At 37.6% G+C, this 19,431-nt stretch overlaps 1 protein-coding gene across 1 annotated transcript in view; it reads left to right on the top strand.

Annotated features, from left to right (window-relative positions):
• Positions 1–6,257: 6,257 nt before the first annotated feature.
• GABRB1 (gamma-aminobutyric acid (GABA) A receptor, beta 1) overlaps positions 6,258–19,431 on the top strand; it is a 453,599-nt gene continuing 440,425 nt past the window's right edge. The window contains exons 1-3 of the mRNA XM_010858864.1: positions 6,258–6,394; positions 6,562–6,653; positions 7,084–7,151. Of these exons, the coding sequence (XP_010857166.1) occupies positions 6,315–6,394; positions 6,562–6,653; positions 7,084–7,151 (240 nt within the window). The 5' untranslated portion in view covers positions 6,258–6,314. The remainder of the gene's footprint in view (positions 6,395–6,561; positions 6,654–7,083; positions 7,152–19,431) is intronic.

Here is a 19,431-nt window from a genome sequence, read left to right on the forward strand (position 1 = left end):
CCTTTTTGACTATAAGGACTTTTGTCAGCAAAATGATGACTCTGCTTTTTATTTTGCTGTCTAGGTTTTTCATAGCTTTTTTTCCAAGGAGGAAGTGTCTTTTAATTTCATGGCTGCATTATAGATAATAATCATTGCATATATAATAATAATAATTATAGATAATAATCATTATAGATGATAATAATTCAATAATCATTGAAATCTAAGAGATTATATTTTAAGTGTTTTCATTACACCTACATACAAGAAGGTAACTATGTGAGATGATAGCTGTATCAACTTGGTTGTGGGAAGCATTTCACAATGTAGACATATATTAAATAATTATTAAATATTTAAATTGAATGTGATCTATGCATAATAAGTTAATATAATATATATGATATATGTGTGTATTTGTGCTTAGTCACTCAGTCATGTCTGATTCTTGGCAACCCCATGGACTGTAGCCTGCCAGACTCCTTTGTTCACGGGATTATCTAGGCAAGAATACAGGAGTGGGTAGCCATTCCCTTCCCCAGGGTATTATATGATATATACATATTACATATATATGTACACACATTAGGTTAAATCAGAAACACTGATTAATTAAACAGAATGCAAATTCCACAGGTAGATTCAGAAAATTGCATATTGTATGACAATATTACAAACTGTCCTTTAAGATAGATTGTGGTAATTCAGCCCCCAAAGTGTATGAAATTATATTTCTCCAAAACATTCATGATAATTGAGACTAAATGTTTTTTAAAATAGCAAACTAGTGAATAAAAATAGTACTTCATACAGTTTTAAAAATTGTATTAATTTAGTTATTACTGAGGTTGATGTTTTTTAATATTATTTTTGAAACTTTCTTTTGTGAGAGTCCTGTTAAAATTGTTTGCCCATTTACTTATTAGGTTTGTTTCTTTCCCTTATCAATGTGGTTCAATATTTTAATAATGTATATTGCATATATATCTTACCAATTCATTACTTATTAGCTTAATGAATTTTTATAGAATATTTTAAATACCTTGAAATATAGAGAGAGCAGAATCATATCTATATATATATCTCATGTTTTGATTAATTTGCTTTAGTTTTTTTGTTGGATTAAGTATTATAGATAGAGTTGAAGCATATTTTATAACCTAAAACTTAGTACCCTTCCTATTTTGTTATTTATCTTTACAGTATCTATTATCCAAAATCTGTATTATATACATGTTGCTGCTGTTGCTAAGTTGCTTCAGTCATGTCCAACTCTGTGAGACCCCATAGATGGCAGCCCACCAGGTTCCTCCGTCCATGGGATTTTCCAGGCAAGAGTACTGGAGTGGGGTGCTATAAAGTAATATATATTCTGATTTTTTCACTTAATGTCTTTAACTTTACTTAATGTTGTCAATTTGTTTCATTCCATATCTAGCTCTTTTTATTTTGTTTTGTTTTTGCTTAATGATTTATGATGGGATTTATCTGTGTAAAAGCATATAGATTTTTTATATATTGAGTGTTTTATTGTATTATATAACTATATATTTATTCCCAATAGATAAATATTTAGGTTGCTGCCAATTTAGTACTATTAAAAGCTACACCGCAATCAACATTCTTAGATTGCATAAATATATCTCTAGGGTGTGTTCCTAGTGCTGGAAATTCTGAGCCAAATGGTGTGTGCATCTTTGACTTTATCAGACATGCACAAATTTCTTTATAAAGTATTCAGATCCATTTATATCCCTCCTGAAAGTACTTATATGAGCATCTCTAACCAATATTTGACATTCTTAAATTTTTCATATCTGGTATATTTAGAATGGTATATCATTGTTTTAGGGCTTCCCTGGTGGCTCAGTTGGTAAAGAATTCACTTGCAATGCAGGAGACCCTGGTTCGATCCCTGGATCAGGAAGATCTCCTGGAGAAGGAGATGGCAACCCACTCCAATATTCTTGCCTGGTGAATCACATGGACAGAGGAGCCCGGTGGGCTACAGTCTATGGGGTCACAAAGAGTCAGACAACACTTAGAGACTAAACCACCACCACACATTATTGTTTTATTAGCAATCCCTCATTTAGAGACACTCTTTGTCTTTTTTATTCTTTCTTTCTCTTTTATTGACTTCTAGAAAATTTTTCTTTTTTTTTTTGATAATTTCTTCATACTAATATTTTGGCAGTTGAATTTGCTGAAAACACCTTTTGGTTGACTTTTCACTATATTAAAGGATCTTTTGATTTAAAGGTTACATTTTCTGTAGTTATCACTACTGGTCTTTCCTTTTATAATTTATATCATTACTTTCATTTATCTTTAAATCTTTGTGCTCAAGTGCTCAGTCGTTAGCACTCTTCGTGACCCATGGACTATAGCCTTCTGGGTTCTGCTGTCCATGGAATTTTCCAGGCAAGAATACTGGAGTGGTTGCCATTTCCTCCTCCAGGAGATCTTCCCAACCTAGGGAATCAAACCCATGTCTCCTGAGTCTTTTGCACTGGCAGGTGGATTCTTTTACCACTGAGCCACCTGGGAAGCCCCTTTTAAGTCTTTCCCTGAACCCATATCATAAATATATCTCTTATAAGATTTTTCTAAAGTTTTGATTTTATATTTCAGTTATGTATCCACCTGTAATACATTTTTGTGCATGCAATAATGTACAGGTTTACTTTTTTCCCCCTTTATGAATAATAAATTGTCCCCATAGCATTTATTGAATATCTCATCCTTTCCTATCTTTCCTAAAATAGAAGAATATTTTTATGCTGTTTATTTGGCTGTGCTATTTTCTGTTTTACTATATCTAAATGAATTTTAAACTAAACAGAAACTGTTTTAATTTCAATGTCTCAAAAATCTTGATATTTCAAAGTCAAGTGCTCCCATATACTTCTTTTTTTCTTCCAAATTTTGTCTTTTTTTTTCACTCTTTACTCTTGCATTTATATTTTTAGAACTGATGTCTTAATTTTCACAATAAACGTAGGAATTTCAATTCAAATTGATTATATTTCTTATATTGGATAGAATTAATAACTTTATAATATTGACTCTCCTCAGCCACATAGTTTTCATTTAGCTAGATCTCATGTCCTTCAAAAATATTATATAGATTCTCTATAAAGCTCTTATACTTTTTTCTATTATTCCTAGATACACTAGAATTTTTCCTATTATTGTAATAGAATGTTTCCCATTTTATGTGTCTTTTTGGTAGGAGTTACATACAGGAATACTACTAATATGTACTTAATGTTATTTGATTTTGAAGCTAGAAGTCTCGTTTAACTCACTGTATTCTTATATGTTTGGAGACCCCATTGGATTTTTCTCTCTAGTTAAATGTAACATGTAGATATAAGGATAGCTTAATTTCTTCCTTTTTTATTCTTTAAAAAAAATTATTGTCTCATTGCAATATCACACTTATACTATAATTAGATTGCAATATCATACCTCTATATAATTAAGTAGTCCTACACTTCAACTGAAGTACCTCATAAGTATCATGATTAATTACTTTACAAGTATATGTTTTAAAAATAACTCTAAAATGATATATTCAGCTCTATCAACATTTTATTTTAATTGTTCAGCTTTTGTAAGCATACATCAAGAGAAAAGATGTTTAGTAATCATTTTGTAAATGTTCAATGATTATATTATAGGTACTTATCCATTATTTTTGACCTTTTGGCAAATACTGCTAAATAAAATCCTAGTTATTATTCAAAAATAATGATTGAGGTTTATAACCAACTGGAAAACATATATCCCAGTAAAAGCTATATAAGTTTAAAAAATATAGCAAACACCTAACCAATAACATCTTTTACAAATTGAATTTGACTACCAAGGATAACAATTTGCAAATTCCAATAGATGGGTCAGTTAACAAATTCCATGTGGAAGGAGACTCTGTATGCTTCCTTTTCTGCTGTTGCACCACCAGTATAGAGTCTGACACTTAGTAAATGTTCAATAAATATTTGAGGAATAAATGAATGAAATAAACTCTCCATATATTTTATTTTCTCCAGTGCAGCTTTTGCAAAGAGTTGTGCAGCACAGAGAGGTTCTATGCTTCAACAAAGACCTGTAGCATAAACAAATCCTTTACCCATTAAAAGCAGATCCACATGGATTAAAAAAAAAGTAGACTACATACTTTTAAGTCAACTTAGAAAATTGATTGAATTAATGCTGGCCCCAGAAGAAAAGGCCATAGTGTTTAAAGTTGTCATGAGTCTCAAACAAAAAAATGAAATTAATGTATACATAGAATGTCAAGATCTACACATGTGTAAATGTATGTATAATTGTTTAGGCCACTTTCAAAAGTCTGCAAATCCTGACCTTCACAACTACTTGATTCTATTATATTTCTGAAAACTTGTACTGGTCCATCACCTCCTTTCTATGCTAAACACTATCTGACTTCATTTCTTTTTGCTTGGTGTTACCGTAATAATTCTTCTTCCTTGTTTTCAGTATCTCTGGTTCTTTCTCTTGGGATCTATGCTTCATAGAATACAGCAGATAGGTCCATAGATCGTGAGTTAAAATGCTGATTTCATCATTTATTAGCAGTTTCGTATTAAACTAGTTATAATACCTTGATTTGTTCTTAGTATCATCTATAAAATTATAATAATAGTAATATCTAATAATACTAATAGTAATAACATTGGATTACTACCAGGTTTAAATGAGATCATCTATGTAATGTGCATGATAACCAGCAAAGAGTCCACAACGGATGAAGGTTAATCATTCTTACCATGTTTATTCTATCAGAACATTTTAAAACCTAAATCTGACCCTGACCATTGCTACTTAAAACTCTCAGTGATTTCCAGAAGCTTAAAAGTGTGTAATGGAGAATGTAACTTTCCCTGTAGTCTAGCCTTGGTTTCCCTTTGCACCCTCACCACCCTCAGTTCCTCCCTCCCCTGCTCCTTCCAGCCTTTTATATTCTGCTCAGTCATTTCAGGGTTCAGCTACTCAAGCAGACCACAGGCTTTCAGGTTTCATAGTCTGTCAAAGTCTCTTTCAAGTCTCTTTGGCATATTCTCTTCCTTCCTTCTGGAATTACCCTCCCTCCCTGCTCTGGCAAAAAAACCCTTCTTTCTCCAGAAAGCCTATCTACCTCACTTTGGTAGAATTAACAACCATCTTGCCACTATGTAAACTATATAGAGATATACTGAATTTACATATATTTACATCCATCTTCCCCAACAGCCTGTGAATTTCCCAACGTCAGAAATCCTTTTAAAGTTGTCTTTGAGTCCCAGAATTCCTAGAAGTTAGTAAAAGATTTAATATATGAACAAATGCCTAGCAAAGGGATTCCTGCCTAACATAGGCTCAATGACTTTTATCGAATTGTATTGACTGAATTGAATTTAATTCAAATAGCTTTTGTTCCTACAGAACCCCAATCTACTAGTAAACAGAGGTTAGACCCTCTCGGTGTTTCTGGGTCCTATTTTGGGTTACTGACACAAGCTTAACACTTGGCAATAAAAAAGATATTTTCGTTACTAGAACCTAGAAGAAAATACGACCAAGGACTCTAGAAAAAGAATTTCCTGTCCGAGGTGCTGCCTCATGGTTGGCTTCTCTCACCTCTCTTCCCTGGTGAGACACGAAAGGGGGAGGGAAGACAAGTCGGGGGAGCAACTGCAAAAGTCGACCAGCTCCTCTTCCTCCTCCGGGAAAAGAGAAAGAGGACACTAAGCCAGACATCCTAAGAAGCCTTTCACGAGACCTGAACAAATAAGCCTGAGTTTCCTTCTCTGGCTCTCCCTCTCCACTTACTTCGTCCCCCTTACTCCCCTCACCCCATCACTCACACACACACAGACGCACAGAGAACCACCTCGCCTCCAGACGCCCAGTTCTAAGATTACCATGACTGTCAACGAAATATGCCAATCACAGGCAGCCTAAACCAGATCCCTGGGAATTGAGTAAAAAAACTGGTTTGGAGGCAGAAAGGAAATGAACATAGCAACCTCCAATGCACAAAGAGAGATTCATACTCATATGCACGTAGGATCCGAAGCAAAGAAACAGCAGGATATCTTTTACTATCGGAGAACGCGGAGCACCACAAACAGGAACTTTAAAGGAACTGAAATCTGTTGCCTGTTCCACTAGGAATATTGTTTGCAAGGCACAAGGTGTCTTTTGGTAGTGAGCACCCTCTGCGCATGCGCAGGTCCATTCGGGAATTACTGCCCTGCCGCCGACTAAGTTGCATTCCTTGAATCTTCGCAGAAAAGACAATTCTTTAATCAGAGTTAGTAATGTGGACAGTACAAAATCGAGAGAGTTTGGGGCTTCTCTCTTTCCCTGTGATGATTGCCATGGTCTGTTGTGCACACAGGTGAGCGGCTGTTGTTGAATGTCTTTTTTTTTCTCTAGGTGTTTTCTTTTTACATGCTTGCTGGATCATGTAGCTCGTTATTTGGGGGGGTAGGTGTGCCTGTCTATTTTTATGTCTGCTCGCAATTTGTGCTCATTCTGAATCCGGTCCCTACTTCTTCCCTTCAGCGCCAACGAGCCCAGCAACATGTCATACGTGAAAGAGACAGTGGACAGATTGCTCAAAGGATATGACATTCGCTTGCGGCCGGACTTTGGAGGTAATGCTTCATCTTTTTTTTTTCAACCTGTAACCCATATCTAGTTCTCTTTTCCTGTCGAAGATAAATGTCAAAAAAATTAGAAGGAGAAGCGTGTCATTTTCATAAGCGTGCACTACGCCCTATGCTCTGGCCAAACACGCGCGCGCACACACACACACTCACATTCACACACACGCCGGACCCCTAGGCTCAGGTGGATGAACCCGAGGCACAGCCGACCTTCCGTGGCTCAACACACCCTCTGCATAGTCACTGCATCATGCGTGTGCCCACACCTGTTCTCTCGGGCTGTCCCCTGCAACGGGGTGGAGGGATGAGGGTGGTGGGAACCCATTCAGAATGTAGTAAGCGCAGGGAAGCCCTCTGCCCCTCCCCAGCCTGTGGCCGCTCTGAGATTATGTCCACAATGTGCCCCTGTCCCCCGCAGGGCCCCCCGTGGACGTCGGGATGAGGATCGATGTCGCCAGCATAGACATGGTCTCCGAAGTGAACATGGTGAGTGGCCTCGCTACTGGCCCGGCCGCCGCGCTTACGCAGATGCGAAATGGACCGGTCCCCGTGCCCTCTGCGTTTGGTTGGCGGTCACCTCGCCCGGGCCCAGGGATCCCTCTCCAAGCGCGCTCCCTACTCTGGCACACACGCCCTGCTGGCCCTGGTTTGTATTTTCAACACACACACGGGCTACTGCGGGTGTTGAGGAGGAAACGTGCTCGGCACTATTTGGGGAAGGACGGGTGACTGTGGCGCCGCCGGAGCGGGTGGGGCGGAGTCAGCGGTACTTTCGCAGGGTTTCCTTGGGTGTTGCGAGGCGCAGGGCACCATCTGCCGGCGGCCGGGTGGCGTGCACCCGCGGGCCCCCGCACAGTGGTCCGCAGCCACCTCCTCGCCAGTCGCGATCCCCGCAGCGGACAAGCCAGACCCCCGCCCAGGGCCCGCCGCCAAGCACCCGAGCACAAACATGAGGTTTCCTAGTGCCCTCTCCCTTTCCGGGCCCTAGCATACGGAGTGGCAGGAGCAACAGGCTGAGACCACGGTCCCTGCTGGCTGGCTTATACGAAAGTACTCAAGCCAGCTTCTGGGGAGAGGCTTGCATTGTTCCCGCGTGGAGGTTGATGAATTTGTCTTGCTGCATCTTGAGAGTTTAAGTTGCAATCAAACGGTTCGAGTTTTGCTTTGTTTTGCCTTAGACACCGAAGCATGCGGAGGAAAGCCTGATGATCAGTTACTGTGGAAAAGGGAGAGCAAGGGAGAGGGCGATAGTAACGTGTAGTGAACATAGCGCAATCTTTTCATTGCGAAGAGTTAACATTCTTTTATTTCATATTGTCTCCTTCCTTCTGAAGCTGTTTCAACATCGATTGAAATCATAGTGTTTCTTTCTCTATTGGCTGTTTCCAACCACTGTGGGGTAGCAGTTTTCTAGTTAGAGTTTCTAACTGTTGCTTCTTATAAGGTAGGGGGGGAAAGCCTGTTGCTTTTCTAGAAGACACCACCCAGCGAACAGCTAGATCTACCTGAGAAAAATGCCATTTTCATTCCACTTACGGGAAAAAAAATGTATTGTGGCAGTGGAAATTTAGATAGCCTTAATAATTTAAAGACTAAAGCCTTTGGGAATTTTATCACTGTGTAGCTGTAAAGGCTATAGAGTGATAGGCTAAATGAATTGTCAGTTCATTTCATTTCATTGCTATTGTGTCATTTTATTTTAGCATGTTAAGGCTTAAGAATTTCTTTTTTTAGGGTATGTCAGGGAAGAAATATATATATTTAAAATATATTGAGTTGAAGTAGATTTAAAAGTGTGACTATTACATTTGGTATTTTATAGTTGTACCTTCCCCTGCTTTAAGTAGCTTATTTTAAACAGTATTTTAATCTGATGGTGGTATTAGAAAAACAATTTTGAAATATCAATGCACAATGAATATTCTCTGACTTGGAAAAGGTTTTTAATAGCCTCATTTATAATATTCTCTCATATACATGTCCCCGCTACAAAGCACCCCAAAGGAACTATTTACAGATACTGAGCAATATAATAACATGGGCACATATACAAACCATACCCAATCCATGTCATTGTGACTGGATAAACTAGGCAATGAATTAGTTTAACAAGCTGTTTGTATCAGGTAGATAAATGATGAAAATATTTTCCTTTTCAGTCATTTATTTGGCACCTTCTAAGTACCCACACAGATAATTTATAAAATAGGAGAAGATTGGGAAAGCTCAAAAGGCAAACAATGTCTTTGCTAGTGGTCTGCTTTTCAGAGAACTATGCTTTTCAGAATTTTTAAAATGTATAATTTTGTTAACTATGTTTACAAACAACTTTTCAGTTTAAAAACATAAACAAAACTGAATGGAATAGGTTTAATAGTTAAATAGTTAAATAGTTAATAGTTGCTATTTAACCAAAACAACCACCATAACAAAAAAGGCCTGTATAATCAGTTGTTCAATGGAATTTGTACAGAGGCTCAGAAAAAAAAATATTGAATTTAATTGCTTTACCATAGGAAATAGCTCTTTATTATGGAATATTTTTTTAAGAAAATCTATTTATTCACTGTACCATGTGTGTATGTACTTGATTTTTAAAAAATATTCACCCAACAGATAAACCATTAAAAAAATACATTCTACCAGATTACCCATTACCTTTCCACAATGGTGTTAGAGACATGATAGGAAAATAGAAACCACTGGAGAAGGAAATGGCAACCCACTCCAGTGTTCTTGCCTGGAGAATCCCAGGGACGGGGGAGCCTGGTGGGCTGCCGTCTATGGGGTCGCACAGAGTCGGACACGACTGAAGCGACTTAGCAGCAGCAGCAGAACATAGAAAAATAAAACTTCATTTACTTAATTTTTCTTCTGTCATCAATGACAAAGCATTGAAATGCATAGATTGCAAATAACTCCCCCCCCCCAAAAAAAAAATGGAAACAAGGAGGAGTTTAGGATCAAGTGTTCTATAGAAACACAATCTGGATAGTTAGCCCTGATTAAGAGCACTGTCTATGATGTGCTTTGATTTTTAGACAAGACAGTAGAGTTGAAAAGTCAATGAGCTATAAGACTTATTGCTTTTATATTGAGCATGTTTCAGAACCCTAATAGGCAATAACTTCTGAGATTATTTAATAGGGAATTTTCAACAAAATTAATAACAAATAAGAATGGATATTGCATATAATAAAAATAGTTTTAAAGAAAATTCAGATTAAAATCCATTGCTAAAACATTACTCATTTTTATATTTTTTATTCATTACCATTATTACCCACCCATTTCCACAACTGGGAAAATGACATAACTGTACATTACATTAATGCTTTTGAAAACCATGTTCTGTTTTGAAAACTAGGTTCTTTTAACTTTTATTCTTTTCGTATGCTATGCTAAGTTAAATATAATTCCAGGTTGGTTTCTAACATTGTGTTTTATTAAAGACTAATGTCACATCAGGAGTATTTTTGATTCATGTCCTTCAGGATTTAAAAATATTTTTCCTAAATTTAAAAAAGAGACAGAGAGCTCTGTTAGTCAAGAATCTCTATAATCAAGAATTGTTGGTTTTGAACAGTGAATGGAAAACCTCTGAAGAATAATTCTGATGCAGGGAAAAAATCTATGCTTGAGAGCAGGACTTTTCTTTTCAGGCAAAAATATTATTGATTAAATCAGAAAGGACTTTTTCTTTTGGCATCATGGGATAGATTGTGCTTGTGATAGCAACTACAGTATGGTTATTTTCTAAACAGTCATCTTTAAAAAGCTACTGATTTCCATGTGTTTTAAATTAAATCTCTCAAACCTTTTTTTTTGTTAACAATTTCTGTGAAATTGTATATCTACACACATACACAAACACATACACAAATGGCTGATCAAAGAGGAATAAAGAGCAGTTGGAACAAAAAGAGATAGAAGCCCTCAGAAACTGCCTTGAAGTAACCACTAACATTTACTATTAAAAGTCCAATAAAACACAGATAATAATAAGCAAGTCTTAAAGCAATTGATTGGAAGGAACATGATGTTAAATACCTGTAACAAAAGGTTGAACCCTTGTATTTGATTCCAGTGACTAGCTGTTCCTTCTTATTAAAGAGGTAGCTCCTAATCATCAAAGAGGAGCTTCAATCGTGCAACTCTCCCATTGAAAAACATGGTGGTCTGAGAGTGGCCACCCCCAGAAGATTTCACATCTATTGAGCTCTAATCCAGTGTAGGTCTCAACCCAAACTGTTCCCAGGATTGGATACCTATGGTGTGTTCGTTGTTTCCTTCCTTCATACATACATAGATGCCACAGTGAATGCTTTTATAGGCATTAAAATTGGCATAAGAACACCTCCTCAAAAAACTAAAATGAGTTTAATTGTCTAAATAATACCCCAGAAAAAAACAAACCTTATTTATGAAATACCCTCTATTGTTAAATCCCACTGTTATTTTAATAGTTGATTCCAGACGTTTCTGGTATACACTTCATTTATGTCTCACTTATGTCTAGTTACCACCCTCCTGATGACACCCAACAGTAACCACCTATCAGAAATCTCCCTCCCCCATTTCTCTACGCCAGTGCTTCTCATTCTTTAATGTTTATCTGAACCATTCTGGGATTTCAAAATGTTAAAATACAGTTTCTTATTCAGAGGTCTGGGGTGAGGTCTGATATCCTACATTGTTAACAACTCCCAGATGCTATCAATTGCTGGTACATAGACAGCACCAGGATTTGCCTGGTGGCTCAGATGGTAAAGCGTCTGCCTACAATGTGGGAGACCTGGGTTCGATCCCTGGGTTGGGAAGATCCTCTGGAGAAGGAAATGGCAACCCATTCCAGTACTCTTGCCTGGAAAATCCCATGGATGGAGGAGTGTGGTAGGCTATAGCCCATGGGGTTGCAAGAGTTGGACACGACTGAGCAACTTCACTTTCACTTTCAGACAGCTCTTTGAGAAGCAAGATTGCAGTACATTATTCCAAGGCCTAGCATTATTAAGAAATGAACCTTTTTTTTCTTTTAAATTTCTCTAAAGATGGTATTTTTCCAAGGTTTCAAATTAAGTTTCAAATTAATTTCTGGGTAGTCAAACAGGTAGCTGTGCTCAAAAGCAAAAATTAGTGTAGTAATTGATGATAAGGAACAGGATAAAGACAAGAGCCTTGTTGGTAGGGCTCGACTTAAAACTGATACGCAGTCCTGCTGTGTCAGTACTTATGAGTCATCCAACCTTAAATGATGGCCATGAAGATGTTACCAAGCAGAGCAACTTGCACAACACTATCCTGAGACTTTACAGAGCACTAGTGACTCTTCTTTTTCAGAATAAAGAACATTGCAAACTGGGTTTCCCCTCACTAAGAGCCTGCAATAGCTTTATAAAATAGCTTAAACATACTCTTGCTGTTGTCGGTAAATTTTCTGAGGTTATAACAGAATTCCTTTGCAAATAGAGTAAATAGGTCAGTACTATTTAAAGGCATGAACAGATATCAGCAGTTAAAGATATAAATATGTTTTTCTCTTATTAACGAGGTCTCACTTTTAGGTGCTGGGTTACAATATTGTACCATCTAGAGAAGTTCAAAGAGGAAAAACTTCCCTTTACCTTTCTGTTTGGAGATAACAGATCTTTTTATTCTCTAAGCTACATCAAAGCAAACCTATCCAGATTTTGTAAAGTTTGAAGTTACATTTGAAATACTATATTCCTAGGGTTACATGGCCAGACTAGGAATTAAAGTGTGTAGTACAATGCAAATAAATAATGGCATTTGTTGAATGCCATTTGTTGAATATCCTATGTAGAAGACATGGTTATCAAATCCTTTTATTAGTAACTCATTTTGTTTGTTGTTCAGTCGCTAAGCCATGTCCAATTCTTTGAGACCCCATGGACTGCAGCATGTCAGGCTTCCCTGTCCTTCCCTGTCTCCTAGAGTTTGCTCAAACTCGTGTCTGTTGAAGTCTCTGTAGTCACCATCCCCCATTATAGAAGGAGAAACTGAGGTTGAGAGAGGGAGAAAGTTAGGTTGAAAGAGATTAAATATCTTTAATAACTCAGAAGTTACAGATCTAACTTCTGTAGACCCAGGCAGCCTGATTCCAGAACCTGGCTCCTATTTGTGAGGCAAGTAAGAAAACATTGCTGGTATTTAGCTTTGGGACTTTGAGTAAGTTCCCTTGACTTCTCCAGTTCTCAAGTTTTTCTTCTGTAAAATGAAGGTAAATGACCCAGTTACTAAATCTTTTTCAGTTCAAATATCTACTGTAGAAACTTAGACTCTGCCAAAATGCAGATTCTTCCTCTCCACTGTATTCTCCTGTTAGATTTCATCTTATTCCATTTTGTTCTTTTGTAGATGTGTCAGTCAACAAGCATTTATTGAATTCCACTGACTGCAAACTCCAGGTGTCGCCTGGGAACATTGCTGTAATGATTGTGTGCAATCTGGGGCCCCTTGGATTGCCATTTTAATTGGTTATGACATAATCATCCATTTTTTCCCTAGTTAAACACATTCCTAAAGACAACAACAAGAAATGTTGAATCAATGGTATTCAAAATGAGATTTGAATGATGTTGGGTTTATATTGTATTGCACTTTGGAGCCAAGAGTGTATTTGAAGTGTTTCCATCCAGTGTTGTCCGTCGTATTCACATGGGGAACTTTGCTCAACTGTTGACAAACTAACAAATATTTCAGCACAATGTGAAACAGAAGGAGAACTTTACTTTCCAAGATATGGGTATGCCAAAGGATTTACCCAGATCACCTAAAATCTTTCCATCAGGTGGTCTGGGAGCAAGAGGTGAAGCTGAGATGTCACCTGAGCTGAACATCGCTTAGTATCAATTCTATAAATATTTGTTTTTGTCATGGCAGACCCCCTAAGTTCTTGATAGCACTCTCAAAACACACATGAATCAAATCTTGCATTATCAGAGAAGGTAAAACATGTCAAAAGAAAAATAAATGATATTAAATGTTTTTAACTGATTTGAGTTTTAACAACTCAAACGGCCATTATCATACTTGAGGATAGTGGAAAGATAAATGCTATACCCTTGCGGTTGATTAAATGTTAATACAATTTCCCCCATAACTTTTTCAAAACACTGAATCTTATTTTTCATAATAGCAGGATTGACTTTTTACATTTTAGAATACTTCTGTTTTCAGAAGATCATGCATTTCATGAAGTCTCTTGACTTCTGGTTGTTGAAAGTAGTTATAGTCAGTAGCATAAAACAATATATTACTCAGCACTTGACAGAAATGCTCAAGAAAGGTTTTAAATTAATTCCTATCAGTGGTGATAACTTAGGAAAAAAAGACTGGTCATAGATGAGTGAAAGATGAATAGGTTTTCTTTAGTGAACTCAGTATCCCCTTTTAAAATCCTCATATTCCTTTCTGTTTTTCTGCTAATAGTTTTTTTTTTCTTCTACACCTCCATTAAGTGCTGAGTGTATTTTGTCTCTTACAATCCCAATAAAACTGTCATTGTTTTGCATATTTAAGATCAAAGGCCTTTTCCCAAAAGCACGCATTCAACCATTTTAGTAATTAAAGCAGATAAGGTCTCTGTCTTTGTGGAGTTTATAGTCTTTAAAAAACAAACAAACAAAGATCTCTATACTTGAAGTAATTTTTTTTTTCCTTTTTGGAAGATTTTGAAACACTCATAGTTACCTTGATGTTGGGCTGTTTTGGTTCAGCACATACTGAACAGTTAGTCTTTTACTGTGTCATGAACTCGGTATTAGGAATGGAAAAATGACTAAGACGTGTTCCATATCTTCAAATATTTTATAGTGTAGAGGAGAATGTAGAAATAGTGATTTTAAAACAATGCGGTAGGGGCTGTGATAGAGATGTGCATGTCCGTGTCCTGTGGAAGCATGGAGAAGTAGTTTCTAAGGAATGGTAAAGGGTTAATACTTGGGGTGAATCCTAAAGAGGACTAGTAGTGAGCACCCTGTGTAGGCTGCAAATGAGAATACTTTCCAAGCAAAAGGAAGGGCATAAGCATTGGCAAGTGTGCCTGCAAACAGCATGGAGTGTTCTGGGAACTACAGGTCATTCACTATTGTGAGAACTTAAAAGGCACAGGGAAGATTGTCAAGAGATGAAACAGGATACTCAAAACAAGATGTAGGACAGTGTTATTGAATGTTCTCACTTGTGTAAAAAGAACCCTCTTTAGAAGTGTGTGTGTGTGTATGTATGTGTGTATATATATATATGTGTGTGTGTGTATATATATATATATACTATGCTATGCTAAGTCACTTCAGTCATGTCTGACTCTGTGTGACCCCATAGACAGCAGCCCACCAGGCTCCCCCGTCCCTGGGATTCTCCAGGCAAGAACACTGGAGTGGGTTGCCATTTCCTTTTCCAATGCATGAAAGTGAAAAGTGAAAGTGAAGTTGCTCAGTCGTGTCCGACTCTTAGTGACATCATGGATTGCAGCCTAACAGGCTCCTCCATCCATGGGATTTTCCAAGCAAGAGTACTGGAGTGGGGTGCCATTGCCTTCTCCATATATATAGTATAGGCACTGACCACTTCTGGAAGAATGCTCAGGAGATGAGTAACAGTGGCTGCCTCTTGGAAATGGAACCAGCACTAGGAGTATGAATTGGAGGGATACTTAGTGTTCTTTATATGTCCCTTTGAATTGTTTGATTTTTAAAACTTTTACACGTTTTACATTTTCATTTTAAAAACACAAAGAGAGAGAGAGAGAGAGAACGAGACAGAGTTAGAGAGGCAGAGAAACAGAAAGAAATGATGGAATGTGTGCATTAAGGAAATGAGTCCTAATTCTGAAACAGGAAACCTGCTACAGATTTTAACAGGTGCTACATTTTATTTTTCAGATAGATCATTCTGATGGCTTCCTGGAGAGTAAAGTAGAGAAGGCTAAAACAGGGGCAAACATTTCTAGTTAAGAAGCATTAGAGGGGGGTTTAAACTTCATATCAGATGGTAAATGCCTCAAGTAGAACAGTAGCTTTAGGAATGGAGAGGAAGAGGAAAAAAAGATTCAAACAAGTCAATAAGAGGGATTTTGTGAGTGGTTAGATATTGGAAGTTAGAAAGACAGTGAGCCTAAGATGCCCTATGACTTCCATATTGAATGATGGGCACATATGGTACCATCTGCCCAGGGAGGGAAACAGGAAAGGAAGTACCAGCTATCTTGTTTACCACTAAAGTAGATGTCTTTACAGATTCTTTTAGAAAAAATATCAGAGCATGTTGTTACAAGATACTGTGGGAACGTGCTCAGTCACTAAGTCGTGTCTCCCTCTTTGCAACTTCATGGACTATAGCCCGCCAGGCTCCTCTGTCCTTGGAATTTCTCAGGCAAGAATATTGGAGTGGGTTACATTTCCTCTTCCAGGGGATCTTCCCAACCCAGAGATCAGACTCTAGTCTCCTGCATCTCCTTCCTTGGCAGTTTGCTTCTTTACTACTGAGCCACCTGGGAAGTCCCTCTTGTGGAAATATAGAGGCAGAATATTTTAGAGGTTGGCCTATCCTGAGAAAAACTAGTTTCTTGGTGGCCCTTCCAGTTCAGTTCACAAATAAGGCAAGTTCTACATGGAAAAATTCTGAGCCCATACATGTGGTGGCTGAAATGACCTGGTTAGAGATTTGGAGAAAAGGTGCTGGCCAAAGACAGAGAATGTTCAGTGCAGTCAACTTTAATCTATAGCAACATTGTTCTTTATCTAGGAGGACCCAGACCCTGATAAGATTGAGAACTTACTTTTCAAAATGCCCTAGAGAAGTGACCTTTGTATGCTGTTTCCTTTGCTTTTATAAAACTCTATAGGCAGGGGAAAAAAAGATTTGTGTGGAACTCACTTACACAGCATCTGCTGTCTTCTCCATTGAGTCCGTAGAATGATTCAGAGTCCTTCTGGAACACTGTGTTTCCATGGGAAATCACATGAAAGCAGTGTGAGTTCTTGTAGAAAGTGCATTTGGCACTGAAATGAGACGGGGTATAATAGACAGCACAAGTGGGGCCAGCAGAAATGAAGCTTAGCTGCCAGAAAATTCAAAAGTGACTCCCAGGAGCTTTACAGAAGAGCAGAAACATTTAAATGGTTTGGTGGGGTTGATTTTAAACAACCTTGTTGAAACAAGGTTTCAACAGAGCCCTATCCCCGCAAATGGTGTCCTGGCAAGTGGATACCTATTTAAGCAAAGGCTTATTCATAGATTGTGTCATTGAGTTCAGAGAAAGAAGGCAGAGAAGCAGATAGAGAAATAGACTTAAACAGAAGAGGGTTGAGACAGAAGGTAGCTGTTAGCAATCCCTAGAAAGAGAATGGGTTAAGGTCCTTGGGATGCAACCAGAAAGTTTGAGGCCCAGAGTCTTTTTCTGGTTGCTGAATGGATTCATCGGGAAGTTGCTAAGAGAAAATCCTGTTTGAATGAGGTTTATTTGGGAACCTTCCTGAAGGTAGAGGAATAGATTTGTTGAAAGTTCAGGATGTCTGCCTACTCTAACCCTCTGTGACTCATGGAGAGGTTGTTTCTTTTTCTTTCGATCTATTATTTTCAAGAGAATGATATTCGATTCTCTAGTCAAGAGAAACCCCTTTATGGTTTCCATAGAGACAGTTCAATGACATTTATTTGAAATCCTACCTGTGCCTAGAACATTTTCTCATGTCAGATGCCATCATTTCTCCCTTCTCCCACCTGTAATCTCTTTCCACCCAAACGGATCTAGATCTACTTCAAAATCCACAAGAAATCATCTTTCTTCTATAGTCTTGTCTGTAGCCATACGGAAGAGGAATCTACTGGAGGAAGAATGTCTAGGGCATAGAAGCAAAACTCTGAAAAGTCTGAAACTCTGAAAAGACAAAAGACCCAATATAACAATGATTTTCTTTCAGTTCGTATACAGTTTTTATTAGCCTTGTCTTCCACCTCTTACCCTCAGCACGATGTTAGCTACAGGAAGTTTAGGATTATACTCTTTATGCTCTGTATGTAGTTCTTAGCATATTATAGAGACTTAATAACATTTATTAGGAGTATAAAAGAATTTTTCTAGACATAGAAAAGTGTTAGTAATAATTTAAATTTAAATTCAGCGTTTAAATTTTCTAATTCAGAAATTAATAGTTCCTCTGTCAGCTCTACCTTATACTTTCATATGTAATTTTCTTTTATGTTGATCGTGAATCATGAGCCATTTCCATAGAAACAACTTTATCAGGTGGCACAGCCAGTTTTAGAGACACAAAATCATTTCATGACAAATCTCAAAATACATATATATGCATATATATGTATACACACTTAAGTATTCATTGTCTTTAAAAATTAGTGAATTCATTTCATTTTTCAAAATGTAATCTGTATGTTGGTACTGGACTTTCAATATTTCTGGAGACATTTAAGAAATTACAAAGAATAACTGGATTTATGACTACAAAGTGAATAGCATTTAAATAGAAGAAAAGTAAAACATAAAAGGAAGCATATGAAAAAGGTTTTCTCAGGCATTTGGGGTGATTTTAGAGGAGCCAAGTTAAATTTTAAATGATAACCAAGGAGCTTAATCACATTTGAAAATATAAAGTAAATGAAATACCTAATTCAGAAATATATATTTACTATGGAAGCATATAATATCCATTATATCTATCTTATCTAGTCATATCTGCTGTAAATGTATCCTTACCCTAAACATGAATATCTGCTTTGAAACATCAACTTTTGTCTGAAACTTCCACACCCACACAGACATTTGTCATAACCAGTAAATGTGTTAAATCAACTACCACATTAAATGGAGAAAAGAGATTTTTTTCCCCCACTGACATCGCCACTTTTCTGCTCACCCCCACCTGCAACACACACACACACACACACTATTCAGCACATCCTGAAAGAACACTCTAGAGAACAAAAATCCCAGTTCAAACTGACCTTGGAGTTGAGGCTGATGAGAGGAGACAAAGAAGATTCACTATGAAGATTCATGTTGGAGGGAACTGATTTTCAGATGTTTCAAAGTTGGAAACAAAAGGAGGAGGACAGGATGAAAAGTTTGAAGAGTGAAAGGTACTCACAAAACTGGAAAGTCATATTCCTTTTTTAGTGGGTTATCAGTGCATATCTCCTACATCCAGGTCTACCCGACTTTGGGAAACACCCCTGCAAGGTGTGCTATCGTGAAGTGTGAACAGAACTTCATAAACTGCTTCTCTGAAATTGTGGAAGGGAAAGACTTTTGAAATATTACAGACATCTGCCCTACTGTGTTCAAAATCCCTGTCATAAGACATAAGCATAACTTGCTGAATTATAGTTTTGCCTCATTCAGTTTCAGTTTAGTTGCTAAGTTGTGTCTGACTCTTTGCGACCCCATGGACTGCAGCACGCCAGGCCTCCCTGTCCATCACCAACTCTTGGAGTTTACTCAAACTCATGTCCGTCGAGTCGGTGATGCCATCCAACCATCTCATCCTCTGTCGTCCCCTTTTCCTCCTGCCCTCAATCCTTTGCAGCATCAGGGTCTTTTCCAATGAGTCAGCTCTTCGAATGAGGTGGCCAAAGTATTGGAGTTTCAGCTTCAGCATCAGTCCTTCCAGTGAAAACTCAGGACTGATCTGCTTTAGGATGGACTGATTGGATTTCCTTGCAGTCCAAGGGACTCTCAAGAGTCTTCTCCAACACCACAGTTCAAAAGCATCAATTCTTTGGC

The sequence above is a fragment of the Bison bison genome, unplaced genomic scaffold (assembly GCF_000754665.1).
Source record: "Bison bison bison isolate TAMUID 2011002044 unplaced genomic scaffold, Bison_UMD1.0 scf7180017864451, whole genome shotgun sequence".
Taxonomy (NCBI): Eukaryota; Metazoa; Chordata; class Mammalia; order Artiodactyla; family Bovidae; genus Bison; species Bison bison.